The sequence below is a fragment of the Thamnophis sirtalis genome, unplaced genomic scaffold (assembly GCF_051295495.1).
Source record: "Thamnophis sirtalis isolate CommonGarterSnake01/CBP01778 unplaced genomic scaffold, rThaSir2_p1.2 scaffold_14, whole genome shotgun sequence".
NCBI lineage: Eukaryota > Metazoa > Chordata > Lepidosauria > Squamata > Natricidae > Thamnophis > Thamnophis sirtalis.
Window position 1 is genome coordinate 10,453,734 of NW_028261394.1, and position 27,445 is coordinate 10,481,178.

Here is a 27,445-nt window from a genome sequence, read left to right on the forward strand (position 1 = left end):
GAATCTATTATACTGCCAAATCAGTGATTAAATCCAGAAATTAATACTAATCCATGATTTATTACAAAACGATGCAGCTTTGTTCCCTTCATACACCTCCTTTCACAATGGACCATACTTTATCATTTGTATTAAGCATAGGAGAAACTGAAGGGAATGTAATTGCCCTTGTGCTTATCCATACATTAAAAATATCAAGAGAGCCTTTTCTGGCTACCCACATGGCTACCCACATAAGTAATCATTAGGGAAAAGACCATACCAATACAGGTTTTTGAAACTGCAAAATGCCCCACCAGTACGTATCCTTGCAGTTATTTTTAATGACATAGATTAAAGGAAGAATTTGAATATTTAAACTTACCTCCCCAGGAAATATACATGGGATGTGAATACCTTTAAATAAGTAAATTACAGCTGGCTGTGAAGAGAGGAAATGTAGGACTCAAGATCCAGAAGAAAGCAGGAGCATCCAGAGTTGAGGTTCATCCACATAATTCCAACTACTAGCCTGGTATTACATTTGAATCAGATAATTAAGATAATGAGGGAAACCTGATTAGAATTTTCTGTAGACAAGAGGACAGCAAGGTTGACGAACTAGCCTATCATCACTGATCAAAGTCTGTATATATGTTTTAATTCTTTTGGGTATAGTTCAATACAGGAGAAGTAATAAGACATGCAAAGAAGGTTGAAGAGTTGCAGGCCTCACATGATACCACTTACGCTGTCAAAAGGTTTAACGTTCTCTTCTGAATACCAAAGCACTGAGAATGGAGGAGAGCCCTTTGGCTCTGGAAAGACTGCTTTGCTCCTTGGCTCCGAAACTCTGGCAGCCCTCTACTGCAATTCACATAGCACATGTGGTAGCTTCTGAGGTGTCCCTAAGCATTCCTTTGGCTGCAGGAAGGATTACTTATTGATACACTGGGCTGCCAGAAGCCTGGCCTTTCGAACGACTTGTTCCGGGAAACGTGGCAAACCAGTGTTGGTGACCTCGCTGGCCACGTGGTAAAATGAAGCTGTGGAAACGGCTTTGTCTCTTTAATGGTAAGTTGAAACGGGCTTTAGTGTTCAAACAGGACACAATCAGGAAGGTAGAATGTCACTCGGTAACACTGAGGGAACGGCTTATCCTTCATGACAACAATGTCTTTCGAGGGGGGGGGGAATAAATTAAGTCCTCCACCTGCATCTCTTCCGATGGCGTGCCTCAGCGTCTGAGCCACAAGAGCTGTCTGAATCGCTTCCTGAGGAGGTAGAAGAGGAGGAGGAGGAGGAAGAGGAGGAGGAGGAGGACTGGAGCGAGCCACAGTTCATGCTCAACACCCAGCCCAATCTGTTGTGCAAAATCTGCTTGAGTCCTGGAGGGAGGGGAAGCACCTCCAGCGTGTCCACGTAGTCAGGAAGCAGCTGGCGGAGACGGTAGCAGCAGAGGTATTGCAGAGAGGTGGGGGTAGCACAGGAGCGGATGATTTTCATGCTACTTTTGGCTGCAGTCGAGCACACCATCGGGAACACTCTCTTGTTCTGGAGCTTGGTGGCAGCCACACCTGAGTCACAAAGTCAGCAAAGAAGTCCAAGGTTAACAGGCAGACATGGGGTGGGGTGGGGAGATAACACAGAGACTGTCTGGGGGTAAAGGTTGCACTTCCTTTATTCCTTTTAGCATTTCTACAATGACATCTTCCACTTTAGGCCACAAATACATGACAGCTGCATGGTTGTCTTTTTCTATGGACCCAATAGTGAAAATTGACCAGGCAGTTTTTATAGTCTTCCTTGGAAGCTATACGAATGCCATGAACAAATCCAATAACCAAGCAGACAACTTATAAATTGTCATTTTATGCATGTGTAAAAACTTATTTGCTATTTAAGAGGCCTTTATCTCCATCAGAGTCACCTTCCCACAACCAATCTGTTAAATTGGTTTGTTAAAATGATGATTCTCTCCTAGTTTACTCTACATTATGCTATACAGGTTAGTTTTCAACAAGTAAATGGTCCTTTCCAGGTAGCGGTACCTCAAGATGGCCTTCTCTCCTATTAAAATAAAGTCTGATTTTGGAATGGAAAACAATCTGTTGCCTTTTAGAGATCCTCCCATAAATTTTATCCATATATTTCCATATTTCGCTAGTTAAAAAACACATCTGGCCTCTTCCACCTTACCTATACATTTCCTGTTTTTGAAAAAGGTTAAAGTTCCATGCCATGTGTCCAGATGCACCCCAATGATGGAGCCCTGACCAAACCTTGTTGAAAAATTGCTCCGTTCCCCCTTGTGCTGGAGGAGTCCTACGGAGAAAGGGACATTTGCAATTATAACATGATAGGTTTCTAATTTCTGCAAAGGTAAAAAGGACCCTATAGCGTTCATCGAACTTTTTGTTTAAGAAAGTTTGTAATGCAAGAGGCAAAACAAGATTCTCCTCAGATAGTTATCTGCTTACCTAAACTCCTCTAGCAAAGTCCATTGTCTTCTAAAACAATCCCATTTCCTTTCAAAGTTTTTATTAATGTTTCACCAAAATAGTCATCTCTCCCCCCTTCCAATGTTTAGCCATTGATCTATTTCCTAGATCCACAAAAAACAAACCTGGCATGATTTCTACCTGACGGCATTTTAGATATTTAAAAATGTTTCCTAAAAATAAGCTGAATATTTAATGAAGTGTCCAGTTCAAATAATTTGGAATTTTTTTCTCCTTTAGTCCCAAGGCCTAGAATGCTTCCTCAAATATTTCTGAAATTACAATGTTTGAATTCCAAAATCAATTTTGAGATTGTGTATATGATTTGCCATCGCCATTCTCTAATAAAGAGGAATAAACTTTCTCTGTGGATGCCAGAAAATGCTCTCTAACGTTAACTGAACAATATTTGCAAATCAGACATTACAAAGGACAGCTACATCCACACAAAACTTTAGGAAAAATAGTTCTTGTATTCAGGCATAAGCTGCAAACATTCACCTGTAAATTACAAATCCAGATATAAATAAATGAAACCTTTGCTGTTATTACCTGTGTAGGAAAGACCCCAGCTGTCTTCATCTTTTCCCAACAGGCTACAGAATGTGTGACGGAATTTATCGAGGTTCACATCTGATGTTCCAATCCCCACCATCTAGAGGGAGTCGGATGGAAGAAACACGAAAGTGATCAAATATTACTCCTTATGTAACAACCGCAGTGGCTCCAGTGGTTAAGATGCTGAGCTTATCAATCAGAAGGTCGGCAGTTCAGCGGTTCGAATTCCTAGCGCCGCATATTGCTCCCGTTACTTGTCCCAACTTCTACCAACCTAGCAGTTTGAAAGCACGTAAAAAATGCATGTAGAAAAATAGGGACCACCTTCGGTGGAAAGGTAATGGCATTCTGTGCGCCTTCGGCATTGAGTCATGCCAGTCACAAGACATCTTCAGACAGTGCTGGCTCTTCGGCTTTGAAACGGAGATGAGCACCGTCCCCTAGAGCCAGAAACGACTAGCACGCATATGTGGGGGAACCTTTACCTTTACCTAACAACCATTCGTTTAGTGCAGGGGTCAGCAACCTTAAACAGTCAGAGTCACAAAGGTCCTAACTGGAAGATCCCCATTCAATTCTGGAGCCGACCGAAAGTCTGGTTCCCGCAACATTGATTCTCCTCCTAGCATGGCGTCCTTTTTCCTCTGCCGACCGGAAGTCCAGTTCCCCCACTTTAGAGTCTCCTTCTAGTGCCGCGTCCTTTTTCCTCTACTTGTCCTAACCAAAAGCCCTATCAGTTATGGAGCAGACTGGTGACAAGGGAGATGCCGGAGAGGGATGAAAGAGCCACATGCGGCTCCAGAGCCCTGATTTAGTGACTGCTCAAAGACAAGACAGCACTGAATTAGAACCATGGCATAGCCTTATGGCCACAGGATTGTAGGTGTTTGGCACTTGGCACACCTTTACAACAGTCACAGGAGCCTAAGGTCCTGTGATCTCTCTTTGTATCTTTCAACAGCTGATTTCCAAGCAGCAAAATCAATGGCAAAGCCAGCAGGAAGTCACGAGTCAAAGTCACGTGGCATAATTAATAACCCATGATGATTCACCTAATGACTGCAACTGGAACTGACAGGCTGTCATTGTAAGTTGGGCATGCTCGTGTATTCTTTGTGATTTTTGGCAAACCATGCTATACGAGCCCAATCTCTGGAGGTTTAAAAATCACAATCTATGGGTTAGTGCCTTGTACGAAGCAGATTTATTTAGGTATCTAATTCAGTACTATTCTGTTCTAAGACTTATCATCTGTTTCTTTCGCTAGAAATACCAGAATTTAAACCTCAAAATCTTCCATGTACCAAAAAGGCTCCATGGACTATTTTCTCCTCCAACAACGCTGCCACATCCAGACAACAAAGACACTATATGGAAAAACTTGTGAGGACTCTAGGTGAGATTGTTCAAAAGTTCTCAACCTCATATCACTCTCCTATATTGGTAGCATTTGGCGCTTTTTCCAGCAAGATAGTGGCTGTGTTGATACTTGATCATCCTCTGTGATATTTGACAGCATTTTTTAAAAAGAAAAATTGGATACAAACTGTTAGGATCTGGTGGAGCAAAATAGGTCTCAAAAAACAAAAATTAAAGACAACAAACAGTGCTATTGCAACTACCCATGATGTATTCAATGTAAATGCTGCCAACTCCCAGTGACAGAAACTACTGAAATGTAATTATGGATGAATCTTATTGGATTTTTAAAAAACTGGTTCCAGTACCTATTGTCAGGTTTTATCCAACATACCATGTCAGTGCCATAGACGGGTGATGTCATCTTGATTTCCCAGAAGTGCTGACCCTCTGCTAGTTCCTTGTTCCCCCGGATGGCAGCAGTACCACAACTGTAATCCATGTGGAAATTTACCTTACGATTGTCACAAGTCAAGAGAGTATTTGCCGATTTGTTCAATTCATCCCATACCCAGTCAAAATCTTTGGAGAAAGACATGGAGAAGAAAAGTAGTGTGAATGGGGAACACCTCCAACCATTTCACCTCAAGTTATGCTTGTCAATTTGCTCCTAGTTGAAGAATTTTTTTTTAAAAAGTCTACTTCAAATGTCTTGTCAAGGATGGTTTAAAGATGTGTGGATTTCAACCCCCAGAATTCTCCCATACGTCTGAAAGTGGCCAAGTTTGAAAGGCACTGATTTAGTTGCTAAAATTATAAATACATCCCTAGATATACCGCAGCACATATTATAGCAAAAACTGGGCAAGATTTCTATTCCCCCAAAATGTTCTCCCTGTGCATTTGCATCACTTTCCAAATATATATGTATACACCTATAGCTCAGTGGAAACTGAAAGGATCAACAAGACAACAAAAGAAAGAATACAGAAGCTTTCTCACAATCATCTTCCTCTCCACACTGGCAATCCTTCATCCGATGAGCCATGTGGAAGTTAGAGCAATACGGAGTTTCGTTCTGGTTCTCACAGTTGCAGTAAGACTCTCCTGTCACAGGTATGGCTGTGGGGATGGAAGGCAACTGAGAAGGAAATTCTGATTCTGAATCAGAGTCGCTGTGCTGCTAGAGAAAGAAGAAAGAATAGGTATATTTTCCTCTTATTCTAAGAAAACATTTAGCAATAACAGGGGTCCCTGGGGAAAGTTTTAAGGTTCACATGCTCTGGATGTCACATAATTCTATGTTTATGCCCATGTCTTTAATTTCTAGACGATCTTTCTGAGGCTGACTAGGATCAAATTTAATTCTGCCAAATTTAAGGTAACTGGCTTTAATGAACTCCAGGATTAATCAAGGAGTTAATTATAGCATAAATATTTGATTCTATGAAGATTGGCTTAAGGAAGTGTTAAACACACGTTTGATAATCAAGCATATAAAACAATCATAACACTAGATACATTTATACATTTTTTTAAAAAAATAGAGTTTAATCATTGTTCTTTTTTAAAGAAAAAAGTAGAAGATATACCACATTATTTTATCCAGGACTAGAACATACAACTGTTAAGAGCACCTGGCAAATATTTTATTCAAGCTGTCTTTGTACTAGTTACGTTCAGGCATAATTCTATCAGCAAGAGCAACTTGTTTCCTTCCATGGTTTGTACAAATTTACAGCTTCTTCCATTAAAATTTTTTTTCACTATTTATTCAAAAGGAAGAAGCCACGCAACCAAATTAGGATGGCATTGTTAACAAGCCATAAAAGAACTTTCATGTTCTAGTTAGCTTCTTCCATTGTTTTTTTTTTTAAGTAAAAAGTACTGAACCCAGCAATTCAGTTTCTCAGGTATACTTCTTTACTTTACCTGGCATAACACATTAAGCCTTTCTAGGTTCGATTCAATTCCAACCTAGTTATCAACTAAAGCTATAGAGATCCAAAAAAGGGTGTTGCATATTTTCCTAGGCTTCTACAGCTGCAGCACTGAATCCAAAAACCAATGTGTTGAAGTTAATATATTCCTGGCAAACACTACATGTGCACTAACATGCATTCTGAGCACTGTACATGGTCTCTGGGTTCAGTGCATTGTATGAATGTACAATCTGTCAGAATTTACAACAAGAATCTGATGAAAGTATTGAGTGTCCCAATGGAATTATATCTTAGGTAGTCTTGCAGAAAACAAACAAATTTCACCTGCCCATCAGTGTCAGATGACCAGCCATGGGTTCCAGAAGTCGTTGTAAAAGTCCGGGAATCTGATTCTCGCCGCACTCCACTCAGAACATAGCGCCAAGCTCTACTATTGCGCATACGTCGCGCCATGGCCTCTTTGGAGAGGTAATCTGGAAGGCAAAGCAATATCTTACTCACAATGCCCTCTTCAAAGGAATCGTCTCAATGTGCAACATTTTTTTCCCTTCAGAAAACATTACATATTAAGGTATATTTTGTGCCGAGAAAGAGAGACGATAGTAAACTATATACATAGGAAAAACAATTGACTCTCCACTTATCAGCTAGTGCCAATTTTATCACACTAGACTTAAAGGAGGAAAATGCACTCCACCACAAAAAAAGCATAGGAAGTATGACAGTCAATAATCTTTGGCCAAGATGAATGAGATCAAAACCACCGGAACAGAAAAGAGTCTAGAATACTGACTGTTTCCAAACTGGCTTGAAATAATCCACAATGTTTTAAGCCCTCAGATTATTTCTTTTCCCTTCCATCAAAATTCTTATTTAGTAGAAGAGAAGCCATCAAATATACAAAGGCAGGAAATGAGACCGCTGTTCTTAAATAAGTTGGACTTAAATATTTGTTAAGGACATTGGATCAATCACTGATTCAGTAAGCAGGGAAATGACCATGTGTACCTCCTGATATGTATTAATGTCCAGCTTATTACAATATCCCCCCCATCTATTTCAGAGCTCAATCAATCCAATTCAAAGTTTCAAAGCATCTCTTTTCTCTTCTCAGTCCATAGTAGCAGTGACATGGGTCACCCTAACCATTTTTGGATGTATAGAAACGCTCCCATAACTTACTAATTTTTACGTTTTCTAGGACTCCTCACTTCCACCCAATTCACAATGATTAGAGACCTAAATGTTACTTAAGCTAATGAGTACTTAATACTTAATATTCCTAGATCTGCCTAACACAAGCATCATGTAATGAATAGCAAACCTTATGATTAAAGTGACTCAAATGAGTGATCCAATAAATTCTGCTTGACAGCTCAACAACTTAGCTCTGCCTTAGGAGATTACTGCAAACATTCCAGTGTATCTGAAGGCAGTAGTTTTAAATAGTAGGGTGGGAGAAGGAGGTGCCCAAACAGAAAATGAACACAAACAGCAATCTAAGTATACTAAAGCAAATTCAAAGGCATCAATTGTTTAATATTTGAATCAGTTAATCCCAAAACTGCTTTTCAATGTTAGAAAACACATAATCAAAATGAAAAAGCTTGAATATGAATGGGGAAAGAAAAGATATAAGAATAAAATTTTTGATAATTCTAAAATCAGTATTTCAGTTTATCCAGATTTATAATCTAACTAGCACGCCTTTAGAATGTCAAAAGATAGACATCAACCTTAGTCAAGAAAGCAAGAAGTCTCCTCCTACACAAGGTTTACCATCACAGAACAAACACGAAAACTATTAAGGATATGACAATTTTCCTCTTATTTCAAAACAAAAGTATGCCTTAGTTTAGTATCTTTTTAAAAATATTTCACCCTTCCTTTAGGAGCTTAAGGAGTGCATACCACTCCTTCCTCCCATTTTTTTCCCCATAACAATACTAGGTGATAAGCTGGGCGAGGGAATCTTTCGGTGCTTCTGTGTTTTGGAGCTGAACAGATGTACAGCATATTTTCTTTGATAACTGCATTTTTATTTCTGTAACCGCCATCAACAATGACTTCCATATGCCAAAAAATACAAAAGAATGGATATCGGCCAGGTTTGAATATATTTGCTGCAGAAAACATAGTCACCACCAACTGCAAACAAAACTTCTGTTTACAAAATACAGGGTTTATTTATTTGTTTTAGTCCTCATTTGAAAGGCAGTATTTTCTCAACTTGTTTCAAACCTAGCAGTAGAGAACTTGTAAATTAAAAGTAGAATATGAAGTAGCTTTAACAGTGAAAATGTGAAAACAAGAATCAAGCACATATCTAAGCACATATCCAACCCTGGGAGTCCTCAAAATGATATTGGACAGCCACTTGTCTGAAATGGTATAGGTTTCCTCCTTGAGCAGGGGGGCGGACTAGAAGACCTCCAAGGTCTCTTTCAGATTACTTTCTTTGGAAATAGAATAACAAACTACCAGAGTTATCAGCTCAAACTATTTCATACCATCTCCATCCCACGTTTCCCCCCCAAAAATCTTGGAAAGCAATATTGAGAGACAGAATCCTAACAGCCTTTTTCCTCCCTCATCCCTGGCCAAGTCCACACTAAACTATCCATGAAAAATCATTTCCAAGGGTAGGTCAGGCTTCCCAGCCCAACTTTTTTTTTTATTAAAATCCACATGCTCTGTTGAAGCAGGCTACTAAAAAGGCCATCACGTACTTGGAAGATTAGATTAGATTGTTTATTTGTATGCCGCCCTTTTCCCTGGGGGGACTCAGGGCGGCTCACAATCCGAAGGAAGGGGGGGAAAACAGACTTTTACATATAAGACAGTACATGATTAAAACGCAACATTCATACCATTTGGGCGGGTTACAATCTTTAGCCCCAGGCCTGACGGGATAGCCAGATTCTAAGGGCTGTGCGGAAGGTCTGGAGGATGGTGAGGGTACGAAGCTCCACGGGGAGATCGTTCCATTGGGTCGGGGCTACCACCGAGAAGGCTCTCCTCCGCATGGTGGCCAGTCGGCATTGGCCAGCGGATGGAACTCGGAGGAGGCCTAAACGATGAGATCTAATGGGTCGTGTGGAGGTGATCGGCAGTAGGCGGTCTCTCAAGTACCCAGATCCACTACCATGAAGGGCTTTATAGGTGGCAAGTAGCACCTTGAGTATTAAATTAAAACCTTAACTAACTTTTAAGGTTAGCATTTCAGCCCACTTCTCGGGGGGGGGGGGGCTGCCTCTTTTTGTGTTATACAACTATATATACAATAGATACAATATATTGTACACAATATATACAATCTGAGAAGCCAGGGGATGGAAGAGCAGCGTCCAATTTACTTTACTTTATTATTAGCCTTTGGGCCATACCAAAGTGCGGACTTCTTGACACAAATTGTTACTAGAATATGAGAAAAACAATTTAAAATGGAATTGAGATAAAATACAATTTAAAATGAATTTGGAATAAAATATGCTTTAAAGTTGGTATTAAATGCAGTTTAAAATGATAGCTTTGATCAGCCTATATAGGCCACCTCAAAGCACAAGGTGCCAGCCAACACAATATCGACAATAAAATCTTATATCAAGAATTTAAACTAAGGGTAGGGTAAAATACAATAGTTGTAGGGTAAGATACAATATGACTTAATACATAAATTAATAAAATTGAGGTAATTGTCCCATAGAATGAGGAATAGTAGTAACCCAATGAGAAAGAAGGTGGGGAGGGGAGAAGCATAAGAAAGAAAAAAAGAAAGAAAGAAAGAAAGAAAGAAAGAAAGGAAAGAAAGTAAGGAGATAGAAAAGAAAGAAAAGAGGAAAAAGAAAGGAAGGAAGGAAGGAAGGGGCCAATTCAGGTCACCAAGGATTAGGCGAGTTCAGGAAGGACGTCCTCCCTCCCGCCCGACGGAACTAGGTTTAAATTAAAGTATGGGGAGAGGCGAGGGCACTCAGGAGGCTAGACAGCCGCGGGGCCTTCCGAGAAGACCGCCCTTCCTTTCCCCTTAACCGGGTCCGAAGATTTCCCACCTCAGGGAAGCCTGAAGGAGCCTCATTTACCCAGCACCCCGTGCGAAAATTTCCCAGCAAGCTTTGCGAAAGACGCTTTAAAAGAGCTTTGACTGTTAACTGAATATCGGGTAGGCCGCAGGCTCCGTTTACCTCAGAGGCGAGCGACCCCCCCGTCGGCCTCCCCCGTCTCTCCGAGGACAGCGCGGTGTGTTCCCAAACTGGGGCCGACTTCCCCGGAGGGGGGGAAACCCTCCGCCCAGGATCCCGTCTTTCCGTTCACCCTCAAATCCGCGCTACGCGGCCTTCTCCCCTCCCTCCGCATCCACCTCCTACCTGCGTCATCGCGCAGCATCCGCCCCTCCCCTTCTCGCGCGGGGAAGGGGCGGAGCCGTCCTCGCGCTCTCCTCCCATTGGGCACGTCCCTCGCGAGAGGCTTCCGCGTCCCGCTTCCTTTGAGGGGTGGGGGTGGGACGGGCGTTCGTTGCTTCAGTCTCGCTCCTCCTCCCTCCGCGGCCGCGAGAGGAAGACGCGCGCGAGACGCCCCGCATCTCGGGCTCTCATTGGCTTCCCCAGCGGCGCGTGGGCGGCGCCTTCAGTGACGTCACACATACCCTCATCCCGCCCCTTCTCTCTTGCTCTCTTTCGCCTTGCCGGAGTTGCCTCGCAAAAAAGAAGAGGAAAGCGGGCTTCTTCGGGGAATTAAATAAAAGCTGATTGGCTGAGAAAGGGAGACTCGGTCCCGCCCCTAGCGTCTCCTTTCTTCCAATCGCCTTTTGAGGCCGTCACTCGTCCGCGAATGGAGTCGAAAGGCGGGCGCACCCGTTCGCGGTAGCCTTCCTTTATTGGTGTAAAAAAAAAGGGGGCGGTCATTCAGGAGGGAGGCCTGATTAGACAACGGCTGTGTCACTCCACCCGTTGAGGGAAGGCGAACGGAAGCAACATGGAGAAGGGGGAGGAGGGTGAGTGCGTGAGGGAAGGTGCCTAGTTGTTGTTGGGGGGGGGGGAGGTTCCAATGAGGGAAGTTCAACAGGTGAAGTTCTTGCCTCATGAGGGGAAAAGATTCCCCACCACCACGATGAATGTCGGCCTGTGGCGTTCACGCTTCCCCTCTCCCTCCTCTGTCGTCCTCCAACCCGCCGCCCTGGAGAGGGAAACCTTCCGGGGATCCCCTCAGACGAAGGCTCGGACCCTCGGAGTCGGGCGGTGGGATGAACCAGGGGTTGCCCCCTCAGTAGGGGAAAAGCGGTTTCCCCATTCACACGACAAGCTGAAGCCAAACACGCGTGTCAGGCCTCAGTTGGGTTGAGCGTGGGCTGCGAACCCGGGTTCTGGTCGCCAAGCGGGTGGGTTGACCCAGACCGGTGTCGCTGACGGTTATGGTCTTTTAATGTGTTTGTGGTTGTTGTTAGTTGCGAAGTCGTGTCCGACTGAATTTTGATCATGTGACCGTGGGGAAACTGCATCCCTGGTGGGAAAATCCCGTCATGCATCACTTTTTTTCAGTGCTGCTGTAACTGTTGACCGGTCACTAAATGAACTATCGTAAATCGAGGACTGCCTGTATTGCATACGTGCAGTGTGTTTTTCAATCTTGACAACTCTTAGGACGTAGGTGTTAAAGCCCGTATATTTTTAAAGTGGCCAACGTTAAAAACTTTTAAAGCAAAGATTTTTAAAACACAAAGTTGCCAAGGTTAAAAATATTAGTACATTTAAAAGTATTGGTTGTATTTTTTGTTTTTGATGTAGAACAATACTTTAACACAATTCTTGTGTTTCCTTGAGGGAAGGTTACATGTTAGATACATGATTCAGCCCTTTGGCCTTTATTCCAGATTTAGACCTTTTTTTTTCCTTTTTTGGGTTGCTGTGGTATACTTACACAATCACTGTAATCAACCTGTCTGCCCTTCCTTCCTGATCACAATATCAAATTGCCTTTGTATGTGTCTCTGTATGAAACTACAACCAACCACATGGCAATCCAGTCGCACAGAGATGACTGGGAGAAAATGAAATTGAACTGGGAAGCTCAATTATATCTTTTAAATGGCTGGAACCTCTTCTGACTCATTTGTAATACCTATGGCACCTGCTTAAACCACACACACACACACACACACACACACACACACACGAGATTCCTGGGATATAAATCTGGACAAACCAATATTTACTCTATCGATGGTGTTAATAATATGTCTTGGTTATATCCACAGTAGATAAATAAAAGCTTTTTTTAAAATAAGAATAACAGATCAAAATATTTTGCAGTTGCATGAAATGAAAACCATTGGAAAACAGTACATTCTTGCTTAGGAGAAGCATCTACAGGAATGACTGATGTTTCTATTTCCTAAAGTTTTGCCTTGATGCAGGGATGCTTAACTTCTGAGAGACTGCAAACACTAATACTCCCTGAGTTTTCTACAGGAGAGTACAGGAAATTATTCATTGGCAAGGTGATGTAACCAATAGGAGAATTAAAGGTGAGAATGAAGCCCCTAAGAGGCAAACCTCTACCATTCTTAACTTTGAAACAAAAGAAATAGTCATAACTCATTTTTTAGCAGTTATTTTCAATAGACAATAAGTGATCAAACAATAACACTCGGTGAGCCAGGTTTTTCTGATCAGGTAACTGATGTATTGGAACCGCTGAGCAGTGCTGCTATAAGTCTAATGGCCAAGTGAAAAATCTAATCTCACCGAATTCCAGATACTGTCATCACTTAAATCCATTATACCAATAGTGACATAACAAATGTGAGTATATTTAATTAAATTGAAACCTATGTGATTAATTGGAGTGGAAGCCGGGGAAAATCGGGAGAGAGACCAGATGGCATAAGCATTTCAAGCACAGATGCCATGCATTTATTTCTGAGTTTCAGTTATAGCCTTAAGCTAGACAGCTGTTCCTGCAATAATTCGTTATCTATTTGAGATTTTCTTTATAGGACTACATGAGAAATAGAATTCATTAAGGCATAATGTAAATGAAATTAAAATGCATGTTTTTATTTTAATTGTTCATTAGACTCCACAGTTCAACCCCGAGTTACAAATATTCTCTATTGGTATTCATTATCACATTTCATGCCTAATATTTTGCTTAAGTGTATATGTTGCTTACATTGTTTATTTATCCATCAGTCTGGATGTGGTCCATATGGATCTCCAGATTGTGCTAGTGGAATTTGGCAACAATTTCAGCAACGGGATAATGGAACATTTTTCTAGCTGGTGATTTTGAGATATGATGCTGGTGGATCCCAAGCTCTTAATACCACCAAGAAATATATAATTTAAAAAGTCTGGAAAAAAATTCTCCACTTCTCTTTGGTGATTCTGCCACCCCACCACTCCATAGAGGCATAAGTTTTTAAATGAACATTGGGATCAAAATATGATACGTCAATGTGCTGTTCATATATTAATACAGTAGTCCTTGACATATGAGCACAATAGGGACTGAAACATTTGTGGTCATTAAGTGAGGCATCATGTCACTGCATATCCTTTTGTTAGGTGACCATGATTTGCAACCTCCTGTCACCTTCCCCATTAACTTTGCTTATCAAAAGCCAGTTGAGAAGGTCATAATCACATGAGAATGACCAGGGATCCATCATAAGTCACTTTTTTCAGCACCATTGTAACTCACTAAACCAATGATCGTAAATCAAGGACATCTTGTACTATCACTAGCTGACTTTTGTTGTTGAATATTGTTTTCTTGTTTCCCTATTGACAAAAAAGTCCTAATCAAGGCATTCTCTTTGGATGACAATACATCCATTAAAAAAAAAAAGAATGGCAGAAATGTGAAAGCTGAACTTTTGTCCCAATGAATTTAGTAGTAGAAAAAAGAGAGGCAAATTACCCCAACATTACCTTCTGTGGATTTTCTGATGAGTTCCGCCAATGTCATGGAAGATTCCATTTCCGGGCCAACGTCCTGCTGTCCACTCAATATCTTTGTCCCCCATCAGAGTTTCAGGAGTCCCCTTTGCTAGGTTTCATTTTCTTAATACATTTTTGGGGTGTTCAAAATTCTCTGTCCAGGAGATGGTTTCTTCCTCTTATAATGCAGCTGAGTAACTTATTATGATGTTCTTCAGCCCTAGCCGTGTTAAATTGCAGGAAATTCCTGGGTGACTCAACATCTACATACTTATTCACCTTTTCCTTCTCTGATCACACACTAGAGGTGTTTACATCTTGCACAGTCTTTATTATAAGGCCCAATGACTGAGAAGCCATGGAATTCTAATCAACATGTTGTCTTGGATCTTGGCTTCCCCCAGATATAGGAAGTGTTGCAAATATTATTACCGGTTGCAGCTGGTAAAAAAGAGAATTGTGAATATGGATAGCAGAGGAGTTGGGCATGCTGGTTCTAAATTGTAAATTTATGAACCTTCGATTTTAAACATGCCAGTTAAGGGAGACATCATTAAATTACTTTCATTCTTCCAATACGGGCTGACTTTTCCTCTGAAATGTTACTCAGAAATTCATTCCAATGCAATCAGTAATACAGGTTGTCCTCAACTTGCAACAGTTCATTTTGTGACCATTCGAAGTTACGTTGGCACTGAAAAAAAGTGACTTATGACCATTTTTTTACCCAACCATTGCAACATCCCCATGGTCACATGATCAAAAATCACATTTTTGGCAACTGCATTACTAACTTAACAACTGTAGTGATTGACTTAACGCTTGTGGCAGGAAAAGTCACAAAATGGGACAGAGTCACTTAAGAACTGTCTTGCTTAGCAACATAAATTTTGGGCATATTTGCTGTCATAATTGAGGACTGCTTGTATATATTCCAAATCACTAAGGGTGGTCTGGATCAAAATCAAATTATCTGAACTTGGTTCCTACTGACATCAGTGAAGTAAGTTGCTTAATGGCCACTGATTTCAGTGTGAACAAAATCTAAATAATTGAATTTGGATCCAGTCAGCTTGGGTTTATTTATTTATTTTTTAATTTTATTTTTTATTACAAAGACAACATCACATGACAATAGAAAAAAAAACAATGGGAAAAGGAGAAGAAAAAAAAGGGGGGGGGAGAAAAACCCCATCATCACATACAATATGTCATTTGATCACAGGTGCATCCCTACTAAGTTTATACATCCCATATCTCTCTGTTGTATATTTAATAAACACCACAATAAGCTAGGGTTTAAAAAAGGAGGGGGAGGGAGCTTGGGTTTATTTTTGCTTCACCAGATCGGGCCCTGAGGCAGCATTCAACAGCTTTGTAGAAATGGTTTCAGCTTTGATTAGTCTTGTATAATTTCATACATTCTGCAAACCCAATTTTTCTGGTGAGTTTATGATCCAGCCCATTATACAGCCTCTGAAAACGGGGTTAATTCAATAACCTGGTTAAGCTTGTTGGCTATCCACTTGTGCTTAGAATTGTGAGGTTTATCTTTTTTGCTTTTTCCCCAGCTAATCTGTTTATTTCTTTTTTCTAATGTTGCTTATAACACTTTTAATATATAGAAGCAGGAAATGTAGAGCGGGCATCATTTTAAGAGAACAGTTCTCTTAAGAGAACTCTGATCTTGTTCTCTGAACTTGTTCCAAGGAATTTACTTCTTTTCATTTGACCTTGGGTGGTTTAGTCAAAACATACAAGCTTTGGTGAAAATGTAGCCCATACAGAGAGTGTCTGGGTGATAAATCAGAGAATTAAATGTTTTTGTTAGATATGCAGCCTTCCTAATCTAAAATTTTGCGTTGTTTGATTGTTTTCCCAGTTTGATACAATCCAGATGTCTCAGAATTTCCTAGCCAGCAAAGTCATGCGGATGGGAAATTCTGGGAATTGCACACCCAAATCTGGAGGTTGCCATGTAGGGTAAAGTTGTACATCAACCTAGTTACTGACTGACCTTTCCGTTGTTGGCCAACAATAAGGCTTGCAAGTTTACATTCAGAACTATTCATTAGGGGATGCAGCAGAGTATATGCACACACATACATCACACCAATAGGTATCTCCCTGGAGAAGTTCTATCTTTTCTTAGACTTACAAAGAACGTCGAGAAAAAAAGATGCATTTGATTGCTTACGGCACACCTTCACATCTTAGACCAGTTTTCCAGTTCGGTGGCCCGCTGATGTGTGACAGCTTCTGTTTTCATGCAGGAATGATGGGAATTGTAGTCCATGGTGCAAGTTTTGATTCATTTCAGTAAGGCTGTTAATGTTGTATTCGTTCAGGTTAAATGGTAACTTTTCTTTGGCTTTGACTTAGTGCAGTGTATGATCCAGCCAATTGCAGCTTAGTCAAACCACAATTAACCATGTAGGTTAGTGTGGGATGTGACTCCATTCTTGACTTCCTGTCACTTCGGCAACCACCTCTTTACAGAAGAGCTTTGTTGCTTTGGCAGTTTCTGGCTTCTTTGGGAAATGTAAAAGTGGCCATATCTACTGTATTTGGGGCTGGTAAATCATTGCCCTGCTGGATGTTTGGGAATAGGGGAAGAGTGGCTTTATGAATTGCAGAGGCTTGTGTTTTAGAGTCTGCAGCATGGCTCTTCAGCTTCATCTCTTTTGAAATAATAATCTTAGGGACCCAAACACTGCCGTTACAAAGAGCATTTTACTGCCCTTTCCACAGTGGAAGTTTTATTAGCCTTAGTAGCTAAAACAGCCCAGAGTCTTGTGCTCTTGTAATGATAAGTACATTTGCTTTTGGAAGTTCTTCTGGGTGCACCAGATTCTTGGTTGATTTTGCTTAAGCACAATCCTGCTTCTTCTTTTTTTCTTTTTAAATTTGGCCTGTTTAAGGACAAGACCTTAAGTTTATTTTGCCCCAGACACCTTGAATCGGGGCACAGTTTGACCAACGGGAACAATGATAGGGATTTGCAAAATGCCATTCCAGTCCGTTGTCAGAATTGGAAGGAAGGCTTGGGTTGCCTTTGATTCTGGCAAAACCCAGATCGCTCCTCATCTCTCTCTCTTTCTCTCTCTCTCTCTTTCTGTCCGATGTCAATTGTCTCTGCTTATTTTCTCTTGTTCCTGGCAGACCGAGGCAACTTGGCTGGCGTCCAGCACATAATCCTGGTGCTGTCAGGGAAAGGGGGTGTTGGAAAGAGCACCATCTCCACTGAACTGGCTTTGGCTTTCAAGCATGCTGGGAAAAAGGTATGTGCCATTTCAAGACAGTACAGTGCCAAAGTTAAAGCATTTCCTCCCCCCCACAACCCTAACCCTAACCCATCACCACCACACAGAAACCTTGGGGCTTCCAGATTTAGCCATTCAACCTGAGATGTTCAGCCATTAAGGTTTCCTACTTAGAATTATTTCCTTATTAAAACCATGATCATAATTCCACTGACATGCAGTGTTTTGCTCTGAATTTCTAGTGATTAGAAGGAAGCTTTTTGGGGAGTCAGAAAAAGAGAAATGAGGGCTGCGGGTTGCCCACCCAGCTCTATGATGTAGGCTAGGGCTCTCCAAACTTTGAAACTTTTAAGACTTTTGGACTTCAACTCCCAGAATTCTGCAGCAGGGCTGGCTGAGGAATTCTGGGAGTTGAAGTAAGTTTGGAGACACACACGCACCTGATGTAGGCTGTATTGCAAAGAAGGGATTTCTAGCTGAAACCTGGAGATCTACTGACCTCTTTGATGGTGCTGTGCTTATTAGACTAAGACTGTGATTTGATACCATTTGTTTCCCTGTGTTCTGCTATGACTACTCCAGCTGGTTGGATTGGGAAACGGAAGGTTTTCAACATCCAACATAGGAAGCTTTCTTTCCTGTTGGACTGAAGGCGGCTTAAGGAAGCGGATGGCATGAGTCATTTTGCTCTTGCAGAATCATCTCCCTCTAAGGCACGGTGGATACCGTGAGGCATTAAAGCTGCACTTGGGTCCTGGTTTTTTTCTTCCCCTATAGAGATCGTGCTGATTCAATCGGCCAAAATAAGTGGCATGGTTTCCTGCTGTCCTGAAGTGGAAAACATACAAAGCCCTAAAATAAACCTGGCATCATGTAGAAAAATGAACTGAGCTCTCCAGATCCCCCAATAAAAGGAAAAACTCTGCCCCGCCTACTGCAGACCTTAGATACTAAGGAAATGAGACCAAAATAATATTCAGAAGTTATTATATTTATGTAGCTACTTACCAAGCACATCCAAATTATATTAAAATAAACCAAAATATCTTTACAGTCCCCAAGGCATGTCACAAATTTTGAACACCCCTAATGTTTGGAATGCGGTGGCTAAGATTCTGAGCTGGTTGGCAGTTCGGTGGTTCGAATCCCTAGCGCTGCATAATGGAGTAAGCTCCTGTTATTTGTCCCAGTTTCTGCCAACCTAGTAGTTTGAAAGCAGGTAAAAATGCAAGTAGAAAAATAGGGACCATCTTTGGTGGGAAGGTTCGTTCCGTGCGCCTTTGGCGTTGAGTCGTGCCGTCTACATGACCACGGAGACTTCTTCAGGCAGTGCTGGCTCTTCGGCTTTGAAACGGAGATGAGCAGCGCTCCCTACAGTTGGGAATGACTAGCACATATGTGCAAGGGAAACCTTTATCTTTAATGTTTGAAAATTAAAAGCTGAAAAATTTGACACGTCCTACGAAGTATAGCCTCTGAGAGATAGATTATCCATGCCCAATGCGAGTCAAAGCAGGGAGCCGCAGGATGTAGGGTTTTTTGCTATTGGCTGCATTAGTTGGGATTGATGGCAGCTGGTCTAATATTGGGAGGACTCTAGGTTTGCCAGCTATTGTATAGTGGAGGAAAAAATGTAAACATTGTGTCAGGAGATCTGTGAAATGCAAGAGATATCCGTGATAAGATTATTTGCTCCACCTTTTGAGCTTTACATAGGCAGGATGTACCTTTTGACTCATCTGTTTCATAGCTCCCACTCAAGCCGTCTCAGAAGAAGAGCATGGTTATTTCTTGGTTTGGCCTTCTGCCTTGCTTCCTCCAGCACACATTTTCCAACCAAAGACAATTCTAGATTTAGTTGGCTTGATTGATTTGGCTTCTGGAGTTTTAAAAGGCTATTCCTTATTTTCTACTCGTTGAGATCATGTAGTGTTCGCCGGGAACTACAGTTTACATAATCTCAACACTGTGGGATTGCCAGATTTAAATTAAATGACGTGGCCAAAGTCTTGCCAGAGTTCAAGTGAGAATGCCAACATTTCGAGACATTCAGTAGTCACCTATTTTTAAACATGTGCTCTCCTTGCAGACCAACAATAGTGTCTGAACTGTGGGTTGGAAGCAATTGCACTTAGACTTATATACCACATCACAGTGCTTCACAGCCCTCTCCAAGCTGTTTTGCAGAGTCAGTATATTGCTCCCCAACAATCTGAGTCCTCATTTTACCCACCTCAGAAGGATGGAAGGCTGAGTCAACCTTGAGCCTGATGAGAATCGAACTGTCAAATTGCAGGCAACTGGCAATCAGCAGAAGTAGCCTGCAGTACTGCGTTCTAACCACTGGGCCACCATTATTGCCTTGTGAGATCTTTCTTTCAGAACACGACTGCTTGTTTTTCTAGGTCGGGATCCTCGATGTGGACCTGTGTGGCCCCAGCATCCCTCGCATGCTCAATATGCAGGACCGAGATGTTCACCAGTGTGACAGTGGATGGGTGCCAGTCTTCGTGGACCAGGACAAAAGCATTGCCCTCATGTCCATTGGCTTCCTTCTGGAGAAGCCAGACGATGCCGTGGTGTGGAGAGGACCAAAGAAAAACGGTACGGCATGCTTCAGCTGCCACCCTCCAAAGCGAGTACGGGTAGTCCTTGACCTATGACCACAACTGAGCCCAAATTTTCTATTGCTAAACGAGTCACTTGTTAAGTGAGTTTTGCATCATTTTGCGATCTTTCTTGACATAAATTGTTCAGCGAAAGCCTGCAGCTGTTAACTTAGTAACACGGTTGTTAAGTGAATCTGGATTCTCCATTGACCTTGCTTGTTAGAAAGTCACAAAAGGGGATCACATGACCCCGGGCACTGCAACTGTCATAAATACCGTATTTTTCAGAGTATAAGACTCACCTTTTCCCCCTCAAAAAAGAGACTGAAAATCTGGGTGTGTCTTATACACTGAATACAGCATTTTTGGCCTCCCAAAACTCCACCCCCTTCACCAAAATGGCCATGCATAGTCTTTAGGAGACTTTCAGAGTATTCCTGGGTGCTGGGGAAGGCAGAAATGAGCGAAAAATGGGCCGGTTTTTGCTTAATTTTGCTCCCACCCCCAAGAGCACTCTACAAGCCTCCTAAGGGCTATGCATGCTCTTTTGGGGGGGGGGAACGGGCCCATTTTTGCAAAAAACAGACCATTTTTGGGAGGTCTGCAGAGTGCAGATTTTTTTTTTTTAATTTGCCTCTTCAAAATCGTGGTGCATCTTATACTCCAAAAAATACGGTATGAATCCGTTGCCAAGCATCTGAATTTTGATCACATAACCATGGGGATGCTGCAATGGTCCTAAGTGTAAAATATAGTCATAAGTCAGGTTTTTTTTCCAGTGATGATGTAACTTTGGTCGTTAAATGAACTGTCACAAATCGAGGACTACCCGTGTCACTTGAGTGAAGAAATATGGAGACGCGTCTCTCATACTCTCGTATGTGATCCTCGTTTGCCTATTGTGTCTTTACAGCTTTAATAAAGCAATTCGTCGCAGACGTTACCTGGGGAGAACTTGACTTCTTGATTGTGGACACACCCCCTGGGACCTCCGATGAGCACATCTCCACAGTAGAATCCCTCCGGCCTTTTAAACCTCTTGGGGCAGTTTTAGTGACCACACCTCAGGTAACGGGCCCTCACCGCCACTGGCTTTGGATCTTCTGCTAGGCCTCTTGTGTCGCATCACCAGTATCCTGCGCCCAGAGAAAATGGGACATTTTACCTGAATACCCAAAAGTGGAGATTTCCCCAGATTTTGACATTCTGCATTTTGTTTCTCAAGACTAAGACCTGAAGAGGATACCCCTCCAGGTTTTTTTCCAATACATCTGCTGCAGCAGCATACAGAGCGATGTGGTGGCCTAGAGGTGGTGCTCTCGCCTCACCATCAAGTTCTGTGGGGCTGTGAGTTCAATCCTAGGTAGAGGGAGGTATTTCTCTCTCTCGGCCCACTGAGAATATATCTGCTGGAAAAAAAAACTCTGCATCTGACCATTAAAACACTCTGATAGCGCCATTCAGTTGCCCAGACTCCATCCCGTGAGGGATTATGGAGTTAAAGGGTGATGATTGGCTAGAGCAGTATAGAGATTTCAAGGCAGGGGATGATAGTCTCTGAAATCAGCACACGCACTGCCTGCTAACTAACCCATCATGCTAAACACTGAATGATACAATGAACCCCAGTTGGCTGGGTTCAGTTAGTTGGCTTGATTCAACCCCAAACAAATTATGGACTTGCATGAAATGTGGGAAGCCAGCAGTTATCTGGGTGATTTTGACCAACACGATAGTGAATGCCACATCCCCACCCCACCTCTCTCCATAATCCATGGTGCATTTGGAGTGGCTGAATATAATCTTTCTGCCATTCCATTGTGCTCCAAAGCTCACCCTCTGGATGTCAGAGTATGAATATTCATGAACTGGAATAAGGCTTAGCAACAAGGTCAGCCAATGGGAGCTGAAACACTTTGGAGCCTGTGCATGGCTTAGCTCTGTAGCTCTGAGTCTGTGCAAAAGCTAAGAACTAGTCAGCTAGTCTCCATCTCTGAACTGAAATTTATCTTCTCTCTACCACGTTGGAAGAACCACTCTTGGTATTGTATGTATGTATGAAAATGTGTGTGTGTGTGTGTGTGTGTGTGTGTGTGTGTGTATACACATACATACATACATCATGTGTTGTGTTATATATAAAGAGAAGTTAAATGAATCCTGCTGTATCAGTTACCTGTGTGTGCTTTCTGGGTTTGATTTCTGCAACAAATTCTTGACACTGGATAACTTCCAAGATGATCCTTTAGAAGATACGTTCTATTGTTGCTGCAAAAGGTGGCTGGCGAGTGATCATTTCTAACGAAAGCAGTTCATGCTTCAGAGTTTTTTCCCCCTTAATTGATTTTCTTTCCTTCCTGTAGGCTGTGGCAGTGGGCGACGTGAGGCGAGAACTGACATTCTGCAAGAAAACCGGTCTTCGGGTCCTCGGGATTGTGGAGAACATGAGCGGCTTCGTTTGTCCCCATTGCTCGGTGAGAGTTGGGTGCCAAGCCTGGATTGGCCCGTGGATCTAACTACAGAAATTAGTGAAATAGGCTGAAAAACAGCTTCTATCCCAGGGCAGAAACCATATTAAATTCTGTGGTATAATGCAATTTTGGGTTTTCAATTTCAATTAGGTAGAAAACAAAGGATGTATGTTTGTGTTTTTATTTTTATAGTTATAATGTACACTAAAGATGGCATTTAATTTCGTTGTACCATGTGCAATGACAATAAAGTAAAGTAAACTAGTGCAGCTACATGTCGATGGAGATTCTCCATCGTCCAGGTTATGGTTGTCCCAAGGGGGCTTTTTCAAGAGGCAGCTGAAGAAGCTCCTTGGATGAGAAGCGAAACATCTTCAAAAGAAAAAAACAAAAGCACCTTGAGGAGAACCATGACCTGGATGACTGAGAATCTCTCCAGACTTTTAGCTATACAATTTGGGATGAATATGCTTGGAATAGTGTGGGAGTAGGAATGGATTTCCAGGGGGGGGGGGGGGGAATTGCAGACTACAGGAACCAGAAGCATCACTCAGGTGACCCTGAGGCCACAGATAAACCTCCAAATGCTTCAAAGACCCTCTTAAAGGATGCAAATGACCAGCTGCCTGAAAGGAGTGTAAATCCTTCCATTCCCCACCATCCAGTCAGAGCTGAAAAAGCTTCTTGAATGAGAAGCAGAAGATCTTCAAAGAAAAAAATATAGTCCAGTTGCCTCTTGGAAAAAAAAGTACCTTTGGGACATTAAAGAATTTCTAAGCCCGAGGGCAGAAGGGAAGATAGAATTGCTCACAATAGGGCTTGGGTATAGTTAATTGCTGTCCCGTCCCTTAACCAGACTGAATTATATTTAGGGGGAAGCATCTTTTAATCCCGGGCAGCTTTTTGACTTAGAGATGTGAAGGCCTGAAAAATTTAATCAGGACAAAAATGTGAAAATATGACCTCCTACCCAACAAGTCTCTGCAGTTTTCTTTTCAAGATTTTGAAAAGATTTGATTTACCCTTGCCTTTTTCTTTCTAAGATTGAATGTGTGGCTGGTGAAAGATCACCCAGCTGGCTCTGTGCTTAAGGGGGATTAGAATTCATCTCTCCTGGTTTATAGCCTGATGCCTTAACCACTACACCAGGGGTAAGCAACCTCAAACACTCAAAGAGCCATAAAGGTCCTAACCGGAAGCCCCCCATTCAGTTTTGAAACTGACCGGAAGTCTGGTTCCCCACCACAGAGATTCCTAGCGCAACATCCTTTTTCCTCTACCTGCCCTAACAGAAAGCCTTATCAACTGTGGAGCCAACTGACGACAGGGAGCCGCAGCAGAGGGATGAAAGAGCCACATGCGGCTCCAGAGCTGCAGGTTGCTAACCTCTCCCTTATACCAAGCTTCCTCTCCAAAAACAGCAGGAGGTGAAAAATTAAATCCTCGACTTGCAGTTGTATTTTGATGGGCAGAACTCTGTAAACGATGGGCATCCTTGGCTTTAACTTAAACTGGACTACAGCAGAGTAACTTCTCAGTTGCTGGGGAAACTCTGAGAAGGTATCTGGTGGGTCTTCTTGTGACCTACAGGATGGATCCAACCGTCCTTTGCAGCTGCCCTCTTCTTGCATATAGGAAATGAAAGACCATAACTGTATGAACGTGTGCAAAACTATGTTCTGCTTTCCAGCAGCCGTGACCTCTATTTCCGTCCATCTTCCTTCTTGCAAATAGAGCCTTTGTCGCCACCTGCTTTTATAACAAATGTTTTCTATCCTTCCAGGAATGCACAAATATTTTTTCCAAAGGAGGTGGAGAAGAACTGGCCAAACATGCAGGTGTCCCATTTCTGGGTGAGTATTTGCTCACTGAATATTAACTAGTAACTAGCAAACATAACTGCAAACTCCACACTATCCAAGGTTGCCTCTGTGGAAAACAGTCATAGTCTCTTCAACACCATTATTGTTTAACCGACTGCCAATCGGTTTTGCCTTGCAATTTCTCCTAGAATTGCTGCTGGGGGAATACAGATTTCAAGGGGCCATTTGTGTATTTTTATGTAACTTGCTAGGTTCACACAGCACACCAATAATAATGATGATGATGATGATGTGGTGTGTTTGGTTTTACCTTGGCAAGTTGCATGGACGTAACCATTGTGGTTTATTGCTTAGCATAATTTGCAAACCCTGCTAGTCGTGCCTTCTTCTAGACACTTAAACTTGCTTAAACCCAGCCTTACCTTAGCAAATAATATCTAAACCAGGTCAACGAGAAAACAGATGTAGACCAACAACCCTGGCATCAGAAATGAAAGAAAGGGACACATTAACTTTCCTTTGGAGGATGGAAGGAAGAAAAGCGTTGTTCACTTTGGTATTTTCCTTTCAACAGGCTGTGTCCCTCTGGATCCACAACTCACCAAAAGTTTGGAAGAAGGCGGAGATTTTCTCCAGGAATTTCCCAAGAGTTTAGCCTTTTCGGCATTGACTGATATTGCTAAGCATCTTTTGACTGAGGCCTCCACCTGTAGTTCCTGAGGCAGCAACCGAGTAGAGTTCCTAATGGCCAATGTCTCCTCATTGCTCAAGCAGAAGGGAATGAATCTGACCAGGAGGTGGGAGAAGCAACCTTTGGAGAGCAACCTTCTGTAGCACCGGACTTCAGTGGAGCAAATCATGATCACTGGAGGGGCTGTTGGTGCAAACTTGCCCTGGCAAACGAGGAGCCCACCATGTGCTTTGGAGTGATCTATCCTGCAGTTCATTTTGTCAGCCCTTCAATTATTTCAGTTTCACCCATGAAGAACTCTGGTCCAATGTGGTACTGTTTTACCCATAAGAAAATAGCATTGTTTGGATACATGTTTCTGGGACAGACAGACAGATGGACTGACCATCAAAACTGGGTGCTTACATTCGGGATCTTACCCTCTGTCCCCGTCCATTGAAGCCTTTAAAATTGGTGCATGTCAGTGATTGATCAGTGAAACTCAAAAGCTGGCATTCTCTTTTGCTGTGCAGAATTGATCATGACTCAGGATTTTTTTAAAAATAACTGAATTATCTATTAAATTGTTTTCAACTGCAATCAAGGCTTGTTCATGTGTATTCTCTTTTATTTTTCATATACAAGTAACCTGTATTGGTGCTGTCTAAGGTTTTATATATCTGAATTTGTCACTGTATATATAGGTATACATATATATATATATATATATGTATACCTATATATACAGTGCCAAATTCAGATTGTACGACAGGAGGACTTCTTCCCTTGAGGCAATAATTTAGAAAACCACAAACAGCCTGATTTCCCTGTATAGGAATTATCCAGAAATGCAGTTTGTGGATTCTTTAAAAAGGTAATTTAACCTCTCACTTCCACATTCTGCATATTTATGTTGTGCTGTTGTTTGCCTCTTACAAAACAGAGGTAAAAGTGTCCAGGAAGACATACTGCTGTAACTTATCCCATGACATAAAAGCTTTTAATTTTCACCAATGAATCCATTTTCTAGCTTTTATGACAGCAAAAGGGGGGGGGGGAATCCCTTCTACTTCCTCTTAATTTTCATGCAGATGAAAGTAATTGCTAAAAAGTCTTATGACAGAACTGAGGCAGAGGCTCCAAAAGGACAAAGAAAAATGACCTGTGAGTGGCGAGGACACAAGAGAAACTCCAGAAAAAATGAAAATGCTGGTGACAAGAACACTAGAAGGGAGAAATGGCACCCAGAACTTAACTGAGTACATGATCATCTGCTTTTCCCAACCAGATATGAGCCACAGTGGCACAGTGGTTAGAGTGCAGTACTGCAGGCTACTTTTGCTGACTGCCGGCTGCCTGCAGTTTGGCAGTTCGAATCTCACCAGGTTCAAGGTTGACTCAGCCTTCCATCTTTCCGAGATGGGTAAAATGAAGACCCAGATTGTTGGGGGCAAGAGACTGACTCTGTAAACTGCTTAGAGAGGGCTGGAAAGCACTGTGAAGCAGTATATAAGTCTTAAGTACTATTGCTATTAGAAGCCCTGGTGGCACAGTGGTTAGAATGCAGTATTGCAGGCTAACTGCCCACTGCCAGCAGTTCGATCCTGATTAGCTCAAAGTTGATTTGGCTTTCCAACCTTCCGAGATGGGCAAAATGAGGACCCAGATTGTTGGGGGAAATACGTTGACTCTAAACTCAAGAGGGCTGTAAAATCACTGTGAAGCGGTATACAAGTCTAAGTGCTATTGGTACATGTTTCAAACTGTAATATCTATCCACAGTCTTTAGAGCTAAGCATGTAGGGATTGCTACATTCAAGCACAACCCCAGCACTTTGGAAAGATTTCCTTGTAAATCATGTGAACATGACAGATGAATTAGGGCAGTGTTCCCATAATGAACTTAATTGGGGCAATGAACAAACCACAATAATGGCTGCATTCGCTCAATATACTAAGTTTGGTTTAGGTGTTTCCTTTTTCTTTTCTGTCTAAAGGTGTTCTGTGAACTCGGCAACGAACGAGTGTACTGTCCAGTTACATGCACAACACCATCTCAGAAAGGTGGTTGTGTGAACTCAGCAATGAATGAGTTGAGACCTGACAGAAGCCCAATCCTGAACTTCAAGGATTCTCAGCCAAGTGGTGTTCCTGAGACCCCAGCTGACATCAGAAGTCTCCAGATTCAACATTTCCCCTCATTATGCTCACCCAAATACAGTTTTTGGTGTAATATACCGCAAGGATCCCAAGGTGTTTTCAAACTTTTTTGGGCTGCAAGAACCTGTTAGCAAAATTCTCAGGGCCCCTTCTCAAGAGGCAAAGTTATAGT

General features: G+C 42.0%; 2 protein-coding genes across 7 annotated transcripts; one reads left to right on the forward strand and one right to left on the reverse strand.

Moving 5' to 3' along the window:
- Positions 1-40: 40 nt before the first annotated feature.
- Positions 41-14,485, reverse strand: SPSB3 (splA/ryanodine receptor domain and SOCS box containing 3). Of its 4 annotated transcripts, none has more exons than XM_087728902.1 (7): positions 14,269-14,485; positions 6,665-6,813; positions 5,400-5,577; positions 4,792-4,979; positions 3,033-3,135; positions 2,179-2,304; positions 41-1,556 (listed from the first exon to the last, which is right to left on the reverse strand). In XM_087728902.1, the coding sequence occupies exons 1-7, from the start codon at positions 14,315-14,317 to the stop codon at positions 1,180-1,182; spliced, it is 1,170 nt and encodes a 389-aa protein (XP_087585028.1). In that variant the 5' UTR covers positions 14,318-14,485; the 3' UTR covers positions 41-1,179. The 4 variants fall into 4 exon arrangements, with proteins under 4 accessions (XP_087585028.1, XP_087585027.1, XP_087585031.1 ...); XM_087728901.1 differs by having other exon boundaries at positions 5,400-5,580; XM_087728905.1 differs by lacking the exon at positions 14,269-14,485 and adding an exon at positions 10,705-10,854 and having other exon boundaries at positions 5,400-5,580.
- NUBP2 (NUBP iron-sulfur cluster assembly factor 2, cytosolic) lies at positions 11,181-25,713 on the forward strand. 3 transcript variants are annotated; one of them, XM_014051634.2, is made up of 7 exons: positions 11,181-11,330; positions 17,440-17,558; positions 19,946-20,144; positions 21,063-21,217; positions 22,513-22,623; positions 24,404-24,473; positions 25,018-25,713. In XM_014051634.2, exons 1-7 carry the CDS (start codon positions 11,312-11,314, stop codon positions 25,161-25,163), a joined length of 819 nt encoding a protein of 272 aa, XP_013907109.2. In that variant the 5' UTR covers positions 11,181-11,311; the 3' UTR covers positions 25,164-25,713. The 3 variants fall into 3 exon arrangements, with proteins under 3 accessions (XP_013907109.2, XP_013907112.2, XP_013907110.2); XM_014051637.2 differs by lacking the exon at positions 11,181-11,330 and adding an exon at positions 12,841-12,860; XM_014051635.2 differs by lacking the exon at positions 11,181-11,330 and adding an exon at positions 13,119-13,137.
- The last annotated feature ends 1,732 nt before the right edge of the window (positions 25,714-27,445 follow it).